This window comes from Microchirus variegatus (genome assembly GCF_963457635.1).
Source record: "Microchirus variegatus genome assembly, chromosome: 9".
NCBI lineage: Eukaryota > Metazoa > Chordata > Actinopteri > Pleuronectiformes > Soleidae > Microchirus > Microchirus variegatus.
Window position 1 is genome coordinate 17,744,994 of NC_139810.1, and position 12,813 is coordinate 17,757,806.

Below are 12,813 nucleotides of genomic sequence, written 5' to 3' on the forward strand. Positions count from 1 at the left end.
CATTTCTTCAGAAGACGGCAAGTCAACTTTATTTGTCGAGCACATTCAAAAACAACCATGGTTGACCTAAGTGCTTTACCGAGCAACATAAAAGGTATAAAACATAATAAAACAATAAAATAGTAACATAATAAAATGATAATGGTAAATGGAAGTATCTAGGTCATTGGTTCTCAAAGTGCGGCCCGGGGGCCAATGGCGGCCCGCAGAAACATTTCTGGCGGCCCGCAATGAATTACAGTTGATAGTTTTAATCCAGGAGCTACTAAGCTTGTTAAATGTTTATTGGACATTACTGGATACAGACCAACAAGTGTAAACAAAAATACTGGGTATTTACCTGGTTTCTATATGGTGAATTTTAGTGTATTATTGGGTTATAAGCTGGTAATAAGCAGGTAGATGCAGCCCCCAATTACTAGCTGTTTACCCAGTAAATATATGGTAACAGAAATGTGTTACTTGGTATTAACCTGTAATTAGAAGGTAAGAACAATGGCCAAAATACTGGGTAATTACCCAGTTATTATATTAATGCTTAAATTACATTATATTAACGGTTATATTACATAACATTAAACTGTAGAACTGCAATCTGGTCATAAAAATGATTACAAATTGCATTTCTGTTTTTTTTATCCTTTATTTTTTTCCTTTGGTGGCCCTCAGTCCAATGTTGGGTTCCTAAATTGGCCCTCAGGTATCAAAACTTTGAGAACCCCTGATCTAGGTTGACTTGTTATCCTGAAGTGAAGGCCAAAGAGAAGAGGTGGGTCTATGTTCAATGGTGAGAGCAAATGCATGTAATTATGTAATAATAATTATTATTTAATTGTTTTGTTGGTAAGTCGTTCCAATGTTTGGGGGCAGCTATAGAAGTGAGGTCTGATACTGAACTGCTATCAGACATCAGAGCTCAGGATGGGGTGTGAAGAAGTAGTAGTTCAGAGAGCTAAGATGGTGCCAAACCGTTAAAAACCAACAATAACATTTTAAAATCGATCCTAAAACGAATAGGAAGCCAGTGGAGGGAGCTCAACACAGGTGTGATGTTGGCCTACTCTCTTTTTTTCTTGTCAAAAGTCGAACCGCAGCGTCATGGAGACTATCGCTGCAGTCTCTGGCTGCAGGTTCACCTCCTCCTCCAGTAGGGGGCGTTGAAACCCTTTATTGCTGATGTTGCAGTTTTCTTATTTCCGTGAAGAAGTGAGCTTCTCTGCCGTGTGATGTTGTCTCACATATACACGTACACCCGCTGCTGTGTGCTTCAAACCGGTTGGTCGTCGTGTGTGGTTTGGACCAAAGACAGGAGGACACTTTGACAGTGTGCGGACCACAACAGGTACTGGACCACAACAGACAGGTACTGCTATGCGTGATACAATGCACAGTTTCTTTTGGCTTTGCCTCTACAGTGCTGTACGAACAGCGTTTATTATTGTCTGCTATATTATCCCATTATCTATATGTGTATAATATGTAACTACATAATGATAGTGTGTTTCCTGCTGCCGTTGCGTTAGTGGTGTCTGACAAACTCTGGGTTAAAGGTCACTGGGCGCAAACATGGTTTCACCTGTCCGGGTCATCGTGGTGGGAGCAGGCTGTCGAGGAGAGATCTACTCCAAGTTTGCCATCGTCCATCCTGAACGAGTGCAGGTCAGGACATGAGTGACTGAGCCACAGTGACATGTGTTTACCAGTGGAGATAATACAGTGTTTACAGAAACTCTCAGAGGACTGTGTTAATAATAAACTGCCAAACAGAAAACAAGTTACTGTACGACGTGATAAGTTAATCTGTGTTCTAGCAGTTGGTTCACAGTATGCATAGGACTTAAGAAGAGCATGTCATTTAATGATTATCCTGACTAAATGAATTGCAATTAATGGTGTTATTGTTGTGATTGTAAGTTTATGCTTTGTTAAAAGTAAATTGATAAACATCAGAGACATCAACAACAAAACAACATTAAACCATTCATAGCAGTTACATGAAGTGAAGAAGGATAAATGTTAAATGCAGGTGCAACAGTCACACACTGTTGCCCTCACTCTGTTTTTTTAAAGAAGATAGTGGAATGAGTGCAGCGTGGGAAAATACAAAAATGGTCTTGTGGAGCTGATATGCTTAACCAGCACTGTGACCTCATTTGACATGTAAAAAAAAAAAAAAAGTTAGAATCCAAAACATACTGAATTTACTTATCCTAACATGTTTACTTTACTAAAAGCCCTTAGTGTAGTGATTTAAATACTTCCTTATATCAAAAGTCCTTACTGTGTGTTTTTCCCTGCTGCATTGGTACTCTAATTTTATTTCTAACAATGTGAATATCAGGCATTAAAGTTGTAACACTGCACTCTTCACCATTTCAGGTTGTAGGAGTTGCGGACCCAAGAAAGTTTGCTCGCTCTAAACTTCAACAGCAGCACAAGATTGTAGATGAAAACATAATTGATGGTAAGCGTTCAAAAAGGAAAAGAGATCCTTTATTGTTTATTATTGTCTTGCTAATGCTTAATTATTATATGCTCTTTTATTTTTTGGGGGGGGGGAACTAGATTGGCGCAGAATAGCTGACAGAGACAAGTTTGCAGATGCCGTTTTAGTCTGTACGCCAGACCACCTTCACAAGGTAAACATACACAACTTATAAAACATTTACAGTTTCAGAACATATACAAGTCCTTCCATATGTAAATATGTATGTCTCAACAGCACGTCTTGCCTTATTATTGATCTGACAATGAAAAGTAAACTAGTTTATCTTTTCTAGGAACCTGCCGTGGCCTTTGCAAAGAAAGGTTACCACATTCTGTTGGAGAAACCAATGGCAGTGAGTGTCGTGGACATGAGATTAAATGTGATGCATTAGCTGTAACTAACTATTCTTGCAAGTAGTTTTCTTAATCTGCATGTTGTGTAAAGGTCACCCTTTAAAAATGTCACCCTTATTTCACAGTTAAGTTTTTTTTTTCCCCTGTGGTAATTGCATTTGTGTGACACTCATGCCGTCCTCACTCAACAATGTGTTCCACATGACATTTTAGACAACAGCTGAAGACTGCAGGGCGATTGTGGAGGCTTGCACTCAGAGTGGTGTGATCCTGTCTGTGGGTCATGTTCTGCGGTATGACCCCGTCGTCCGCAAGATAAAGGTGAACGCATTTTATGTCACATATTGTTTGTCAAAATATCTGACGCCACAATTTCAGGGTTTTAATTTAAAGGTTAAAGGAGCTGTTTTCCATGCTACCACCTGTCCTGTCTAATTAAGACTTTAAAATGCTTCACTTTAAAAATGTAATAATAATTAACTCAATACAGTAAAATAAAATGTTTTTCTTCTTTACCTAAATTAAATTTAAAATTTCCTTATGTAATCGTGCTTTTTCTTAGGAGCTGATAGATGCTGGAGCCATCGGTGAAGTGATCCATATTCAACACTTGGAGCCGGTGAGAAAAGCAAAACTGAATGGAAATTTAAATTGAGGAAAAAGTTAATATTTAGATAGAGTAACAGTTTTTGTTCATTAATTAACTCCTTTAAGACCCTGATGTTTTTCCAATTCAAACATAATTAACTTTCTTATAAACCTATGACATTTAATACAATGTCTTGTAAAGACTTTTTAAAAGCAGCATCAACCTTTTGTTCTAGGTTGGGTTTTATCACTTTGCACACTCATTTGTTCGAGGGAACTGGAGGAATGAAGCCGAGAGCTCTTTTGTACTTTTGGCCAAGTCGTGCCATGATATCGACCTAATACATGACTGGGCTGGAGCTCGAAGGTAAAACATCACACAGAAGTCAATAATCAATCTTATTTGTCCAATTTTTGACATCGCTATCTGTGAGGTTGTTCTGTATTTCTAAGAATGAGCATGAAAACAGCAGATTATATTTTGCAGATGTGTGAAACTGTCGTCATTTGGATCTCTCAGCCACTTCCGAAAGGACAAAAAGGTATGTGGTCTGTTTACAGTATGTAGCCCAGTGCACAGAACAGGGGATTTTACAAGAAATGCATAATTATTTTGACTGTAAATTCAAAATAACCCGCTGATATTTTCTTATTTATTTATAAAACTGCATAAATAAGTTCATATAGCATTAAAAGATAAATTACACATTCATTATTTTAAGCTTTTAAGACATTTATAGACTCCTAATAGTAATTTGTAAACAGTCCATATTCCTGTCATAAACAGTAATAAGACATTAAGAATAAAAAGACTAAACGAGCGTTAACAGTTTCTATACCTCTTTAACCTGAATAAGATGTTTATTAATAGTGATTAAATGAGCACTTACATGTGTGTTCACTCTTTATTGTCAGTTTATTCATACTAACATGGATTTATTTGTGTTAATACGCATATCATAATTGATTTACTTGCCAATAGTTGATTACAGCTTATTATAAAGTGTGTCCTGTTGTTCTTTTGTCAGCCACCAGGAGCTGCAGATCGCTGCCTCGATTGTTCAGTGGAAAAAGACTGTCCATACTCGGCATGTAAAATCTACCTGGACAGAGCAAAACAGGTTAATATTTCAACATTATTTGTCTCCGATGCTTCACCGTCTATGACTTGCTTTTATATGCATTGTGTGTTTATGTGTTAGGGACACACTGGCTGGCCTTTGTCAGTCATATGCACAAGCTCTTTGCCGGACATCGAGTCAGTAACAGAGGCATTGAAGACTGGACCGTATGGCCGCTGTGTGTATGAATGTGACAACGATGTTTGTAGTAATCAGGTAACACTGGCTTTATAACACATTCTTAACTTCTATGACATAACATACTATCCTCATCTATCCAGTTTGGTAAATGAGTGGATGTATTGGTATCAGATTCTGATATTTTTTGTCTGACCAGGTCGTCAACATGGAGTTTGAAGGGGGTCTGACAGCGTCCTTATCCATGGTAGCTTTCACCAAGGAAATGTGCAAGCGAAAAACAGCCATCTATGGCAGCATGGTAGGACTCACTAAATGTATACATGCAGTCGTGATCTTGAGTCAATCAGCGGTGCTCTGTGCAACAACTCCGCCATTCATGTATCAGCTACGTCTAAAATGACATGTGTCTCCACAGGGGGAGCTGTCCTACAATGGGCATGAGGTGAGCGTGTTTGACTTTGTGACCCAGAGAACTACAAATCACACAGGACAGGACAATGCTCCAAATCACTATGGCTTGAGTGGGCACAGTGGAGCAGATTACAACCTTATGGATGCCTTTATTTCTGCAGTAGCAGTAAGTACTTTCCTTTGACTTTTCTGTTGATCGTGACACCAGAATCGACTCATTTGATTTATTGAAATTATTTTAATTCACATCAAGTTTATTTCATAGCTTTTAACATTTATTGAAATTTTGGAATTCATAAACAAAGACATAATGACTCGGGCTGAACAATGAATCCAAGTATTATCGAAATCGCAATACGGTCTACTGCAATTATCAAATCATAGGAGGAGGCAAAATAATGCCCTATTAATGACTTGATGGTCTGTGTGAACACAGCAATCGCACTCTGTTCCGGGCACAAATCAATCACTCCTTGGAGCGGTGTGTTTGCTGTGTGTACACAATTTACGAGTAGTATCTAGCTGCATTTACCCACTAACCGGTATGACCGACGGCGCTGTTGCAACAGTGTCACTGCGGGAAAAAACTTTGGTACATGCGCTCGAGCTGCATGTTGAAAAGAGCCGAGGTTACCTGATACTTCTTCTTCAGGAATACAAACTGTCAGTTGAAAATTGAAGTGAAGTCATAATATGCCTCCAGAACATGTCTTCTAATCGGAGGCGTCTGGATGCAACAGCAGTGTGTCTTCTTATCATCATCAGATATATTGCATCGTTTTCTCTTTGAGCTGCTTGCTCAAATTGCAATATACTGGACACTGTTTTATCACCATGCAGAGAACGGCAAACAGCAAATTTCCTGCAACACTCTGACTGTTTACAAGCATGTATAGTCAGCAGTGTGAAAACGAATCAAACTAAGATTAAGTACAGTTGAGTGAAACCATTTACTGTTTGGGATTAGGATTGGATTATTAATGCTTACAGAATTATATCAACAAACATATTTTGTTTTCCTGTAGAGTAGGATTTGGAAACACTGACTGTTTTGTATGTGTTTTTGCATAAGAACAATGATCCGTCCCTGATCCGGTCGGGTCCTGAGGAGACGTTGCTGAGCCATCTGCTGGTGTTTCAAGCAGAGCGGGCACGTCTGGAGGGCAGAGTCGTGTACTGTGATGATACGATGCAAAGCTAGATGGAAAAAAGGCAAAAACCACTATGACATCAAGATATTCCTCACTGTAAAAGTCAAACACTGTGATTATAGTACATGTTATTATCTCAGCCAAGGAGGTCATGTACTTTTGACTTAAGACCAAATTTTGATTTTGTTGATGTTGCTCATGAATGTTGAATACTGTGTCCAACTGACCAAGGCTAATCCTGTTTAATATTACTTTATTTGATTTTGTTATATATGGCAAGATGCACTCAGCTACTTTCTTGTTCTTATATCAATACTGCAAAAATATGATTGTTTGTTGTTCAGCATATTTTCACAATATGATTAAATTTTTATTACGTTTTTTTTACTAAAAACATTAGTCAATTTTAAATTGCCTTTGATTTATTATTTGATCTTAATGTGGCTTTTTCCACCTGTGTTATCATGCAGAATATACACCAATAAAACAACAACACAGGGAACTGGTTTAAATGTTTTAGAATGAATTCATTCTTTTTGCAAACTTTAATGTAATTTAAAACACATTTTGAACTCATTTCAAATGACTTAATGGCATAATGAAGTCAAAAACACTGATCACTTCCAACATTGTTTATTTATTGTTGTGGCTGATTGGTGAATCTCAGGATATTTATGATTGCTGTTGTGAGAAATGGATTCATGAAGGGCTGAAGTAAAACAAAAAAAAACATAAGATAAACTTACTAGACATAAACTTCTCTTTTACTGTTAACTTTTAATAAACAGAAGACAATAATTACTGAAATAATTCTGTAAACTGTGCATGCACCATTAACTGTGAACCAAAGCACACAGCATGTTCCAGTTTCATGTTCCACAAAGTTGATTTATAGGTACAAGAAAAGGTACACGGTATAAGTTCTTAAGGGCTAATACAGCTTATTATAAACTGACTTGTTTTTACTATGTGTCATCAATACTATTGCCATCAACATGAATGGAAACTATGTATTATGTAATAAGGTTTATTTCACTCGTCAGTCTCTAATTTCCTTATCTTTATATTGTCCTCACACACATGATAAATAACAACAGACGGCTCCCCTCCAGCTGTCACTGCTCTGTGAAGTGACAGCTTTTAAACACAAGGTGTCACTAGTTCATTTGTTTAGAAGTCGACTTTTATCTGTATCGACTCAACAGTAAACACAGGACCCGGCTGATGGTGGTCTGTGTGATATTTCCCAGCATTTTTTTTAGTTCAGCGAGAGTTAATTACATTAACTCTAGATGCCAAAAAAAAGATGTCAATGTCTGCACAGACACATGATGACAGTCAATATACTGTCAATAATATCAAGAGGCAACATTTACATAGGTGACACACAACCACAGTTTAAAAACCTAAAAAAATTGTGGGTTGGTGTTGATTTTAATTAATTAAAGGTAAAGACAAACAATGTAGACTAAATCCATGAATACAATTATTCATTTTGAAAACTACGATATGCACGTAGCACAAATCATGTGCTGGCAGCTGAGCAAAAAATAGAGCAGTTACTATAACAAGGAGTGGCAGCTCACCCCGAGGGTGACGGTGCTTGTCTCCCTCTGCCAAAGTTGGCTTCATGTAGCCAGTGGGGCTGTTTTCTGTTTTTACTGAAAATCATTACAACTCTCTCCCAGCTATTTTTCCTTTACGTAATTCAGCTAATAGTTGTAGGGCCTGAACATGCTGAGATACAGTAGAAGATTCCTGTGTTTGACTGAAATTTCAAATTAAACTGGTGCGTAAAACCAAGCGGGTTATTATACTCTGCGGCATGACTCATATTGCTTCACATTCAGGTAAAATAGCACTAGATTTTTATCAGGCAATGTCATTCCATTATGGAGGGAGGTGTCCTCCTTAATTACCCTGTGAACAGCACACCAGTCCTGGACCTTGCAACACATCCACAGTGACTAATTCTGGCGTGTGTCCAAGAGTTCATACTCTCAGATGGATCACACAGTGTGTTGATGGTTGGACTGGCACAGTTAGAAGAATACCCGCGGTAAGAAGGGCGTGTTGAGAAAATTTGAAGTGATGACGAAACATTTGAATCACAGGAATATATAATATCCTGGTGCCAGGGTGGGATCGCACAGCTGTGGTATGAATAAACCCTCCTTTGGGCTGCTTTTTCCGTCTGATGTAATGTTTTTGGTCCATTTAAAATGTTGAATTTTGGCTCACAAACGTGTTTGGGTTTCAGAAAACCTAGGCTCTCTCTCTCTCTCACACACACACTCGCACACAATGCCAGATAGACTGGCAGCGTGCTCCAGGAGAAGTTTGCACTCTGAGTCAGCAGCTGTATTTTTCAGTGACTCAACCAGTCCACCACAGAGCCCTTTCGCTTCTCAGAGCCGTGCCCTCAACCCTCTCTCTCTCTCACACACACACTCAAACAAGCATTGCCCACATAAACATGAGGCCTTACCTCACCACAGCATCACTTCCTCCTACTTTGATGCGTCTGAAATTCCCAATAGATGCTGACAAATATTTTCCAGGGAATTTAGTTCTGTCAGTATTATTTGGAAAGGTTTGTAAAGACTTGTTAATTGATTGATTAGTTTTTTACTCGGAGCTACAGTGTGTGCCTGTGGGTGATTTTTGTCCGTGACTGTTATTATTCTGCCTGTTGTGACATGTGACATTGTTTTCTGTATATATATGCTGTGTCATTCATTCGAAAATGGGCTCAGTCAAGCAAAACTATCAGACCTGACTGAGGGAGTATTTGTATGTATACAGGGGCAGAAGCAAGAAGGTTTTTGGTTGCCGCTTCTGTGTTTTGTTATCTTTTTCTTCTGTGTGCTGGCTTCTTTTATTTATGGGTTTAAGCTGGTAGTAATTTGCCTACCAATCACATTATGGGGGTGTACAATTTCTGTTGATTACATGTATTTGGTTGGACTAACACAATGATTTGTTTTGTTAGATTTTTGTGTATTGTCATGATAACATACTGATGACAAAGAGAGTCGCATGTGTGAACAAATTTAATGGTGGTTTGAATGTTGCAAGCATTTTGTTTATATTAAGAAATCTCAGTTTTAAAGCTCTACTTTTCCCACAAATGATATTGACCGGTGGCCTGCTGGGACGGGTGATGTGGTGAAGTTTCTGCAGGATTTCTAATAATCCTATCATCTTCAGAGTCATTAACTGCATGAATCATGTCATGTTGCCAGGAAGAAACTCCTACGTCTGCTCTGACTTTGCTCAGACGCGGCTGCTTTCCTGAAGTAATAGCTGCTGGAGGGCTGTAACAAAGTCACACTGCCCTTTTCCTACTGACATGACAGGTATATTTGAACGGGGGAAGTGGAGGACGGAAAGCAGCTAGTGGAGCAATAAACTGTAAAACATGGCACAGTCTGGCTCCATCGGTGACTCAACAGGAAATGAGCCACAGTAAGAAAGGTGAGAGAAGGAAAAAGGGTGCAGGGTGGGAGTGAGAGATAGTGCAAGGTTGACTTTGTCATGCTTCAGGACTCTGAGCTATTTTATGTGTGCAGACAAAAAAGCAGAGAACATACCATGCTTTTCTGTGTATGTGGACAGTGAAAACACAGCTGCTCCCCCCACCCCCTACTACTCGGCACAATAGAGTCATGACACACACACACACACATATACACACACAAGGTAAATAACCGGCAGTCCAACAACTATGTTACCAAAGTTGGCTATTTTCTGTCCCTTGTGATCAATCTACACGTCAGGAGGCAATTCAGATCGACTTTGACCCCAGAACGAGCTGACTACATTGTGAAAACAAGCAAATATTGACAGTGTTTTGCTGTCATGGCCATTCACCCAAAATGAAAAACATTACTCAGTATGACCGTGTCCTGATGAGCAAACACGTGTCAGGTTCAGCAAATACATTTTTGTTCTGACAGGCATAGAGTACATGAGGTCCTTTGGCTTTATCTGGTTTATCTGCAAAGTGCAAAGAAGCCTCTTGTTTTGTTCCTTTGCTTTTTCCTCTCTTTATTTCAAGTGAAATTCGCAATGAACTGAAACTTTACAATTCTGCGGAAGGCGACCTGCTGGGGCTGCACACCAACACTGAGGCCTGAAAACTTTGGGGAAGTTGCCCAGGCCTCCAGTGGTGCATCCTGGGTAAAGAATGCTCTTTGTATGCTTGGTTCTCTGGCATTCTGTAACCATGAAATCAGATGTCACAGGGTTTAAATCACTTTAAGCCTTGCCACTTCCTCCAACGCGTCTTTCCCTGTTGACTTTGCTTTGTCTTTCTACCCTGGTAATAAAATACCACTTCAATAGCACCCCAACATGTAAAGCTGTGTCCAATACCACTATCACAGTTGAGTATCCTCCAATGTTGATATCAGTCCAGTGTGTGTCTTTTTATATACACTACCGTTCAAAAGTTTGGGGTCACCAATTTTTGTTTTCCATTGAGAGTCACACTTTTATTCATCAAAAGAGTTGCAAAATGAATATAAAATATAGTCAAGACGTTGACGAGATTAGAAATAACGATTTTTATTCAAAATCATAATTTTGCCCTTCTAACGCGATTAGCAAACACAATGTACCATTAGAACACTGGAGAGAGGGATGCTGGAAATGGGCCTCTATACACATATGTACATATTCCATTAAAAACCAGACGTTTGCAGCTAGAATAGCCGTTTACCACATTAACAATGTATAGAGTGTATTTCTGATTCATTTAATGTTATATTCATTGAAGAAAAAGTGTTTTCCTTTAACAATAAGAACATTTCTAAGTGACCCCAAACTTTATAATGACGCTATTTTGTTTTGCTATTGTCTTGTTTTATCTTAAGATAATCATGTGAGCACACCTCTCGTTATAGTTATCCCTAGTTTTGAACATGTGAAATTGTAAATTTTGTAAAAAAAAAAAAAAAAAAAATTCATCAGAATAGATTCAGAGAGATTGTTTTCTTCTTAAGAAGTCCCTGAGCTATCCAGAAATAAAGAGCAGCGCCAACATCATTCCTCAGCTCTTCTTCCTGGTAACTGTTGGTTCTGTGGCGATAACTGAGCTGTCTCCTCACAGGATGAGGTCAAAGGCTGTGGTGCAAAGCCCACTCACACATTTGAGGAACCCAATTCCTTCCTAACGCCTCCAACTTGTCAGACCTGACTGCAAAGCCACTAAATTAGAAAGGATTAAACAAAGGGTGTGTTTTTCAAATCACATGTAACTCGGCAGACAGCAGTGTTACAGTCTCTACGAATAGTATAGAACTTATCAGAATGTACAGTTTGTAAACCTTATTAAAAACTAACCACCCCCCAGGCTACTATGACATGAAAATAAATGACAAACATGACTGTTCTATGTCAGACTAAAGGAAGTGGTGGGTGGTAACAGAGAGACAAAGAAACTGACGACAGCAAACTGGCCCTGAGAATTTCACAGTGTTTTCCCTATGATTTTTTTTTTACTTCTATCCAGAGTTGGATGACAGTGTCCCATGAGTTTACTCATCTTTCCAAACACTTAAATTTAACATGTAGTGGCTCTAAATGACTTTAAAAAAATTGACTTCCTCAGGATGATGTTGCGATCAAAATGTCAATGTGAATCTTAAAACATGAATTAGATGGACTGTGACTTAAAAAAAAAAAAACAGCCATGTGCTCATCTGTCTAGTCTGTATCTGTGCTCTAATCACTATTACATGTTTGTACACAGCTGGTTCCTCTATAAGAGAATTCCCTGTGTCACCGTGTCAGCACATCAACCTACACAAATGCATTTACCATAGAACACATATGTTAACACCTACTGACTTCACTTCGTGTTCCAGCTTGAGATATTGTTAAATCGTCTGTGGGTAGACATCTATCTTCGAAGATATTCGCTATGTCAGGGCTTATCTACTGCTTGCAGCAGTTTTTAGAGGGATAATTTCCAAAATATCATTGAGCATGTTAAAGAAAACCATGAAAGGGGTCTTTAATTTAGGACCAGCTTTGATGGCACATCTTTATTTTGTAGCAGTATGAGGGAGTTCCTTTAGAGCAATCAATCACACGTTTGAAAAAAAAAAAGCACAAGGGAGGGTTGCAGATGTGGGAGGTAGGCTTCTGACGGCACTGACATCTGTGAGGGACGGAGGTCTCTCAGAGCAGGAAATGACTTGACCTTCCCTGTGGGAGACTGGCCCACCCCGGCAACAACCCCCACAGCTCTGTACATCCTGGGTCACCACCAGCACCCACCAAGAGCATTTTCTGAATATTATGAAATCTAACATTTCTTTTTTTTTTTTTTACTGCGTCTTTCTGTGAAATCAATCAGTCAATTTGGCTTTATTCATAAAGGACTTTTCATACAAAGTAAGTCTCCACAGGATAAAACAAAACAAAAACTACAACTCCACCCGTCATCTACACCCTATAAGAACAAAATATATTACAAAAGAAGAAGAGGAAGTTTACACTGTAAATATTCTGGTAACTAAATGTCTGTAATGTTCATTCTATATTTACCTTTT

The 12,813-nt window shown here is 38.7% G+C and overlaps 1 protein-coding gene across 1 annotated transcript; it reads left to right on the forward strand.

Annotated features, from left to right (window-relative positions):
- Positions 1-1,563: 1,563 nt before the first annotated feature.
- Positions 1,564-6,303, forward strand: LOC310931352 (putative oxidoreductase YteT; the record flags this gene model as incomplete). The annotated part of the gene is made up of 13 exons (XM_083894483.1): positions 1,564-1,659; positions 2,380-2,464; positions 2,566-2,639; positions 2,781-2,840; positions 3,055-3,162; positions 3,404-3,460; positions 3,666-3,796; positions 3,917-3,971; positions 4,458-4,550; positions 4,632-4,766; positions 4,888-4,989; positions 5,107-5,268; positions 6,175-6,303. Exons 1-13 carry the CDS (start codon positions 1,567-1,569, stop codon positions 6,301-6,303), a joined length of 1,284 nt encoding a protein of 427 aa, XP_083750609.1. The 5' UTR covers positions 1,564-1,566.
- Between the last annotated feature and the right edge of the window lie 6,510 nt (positions 6,304-12,813).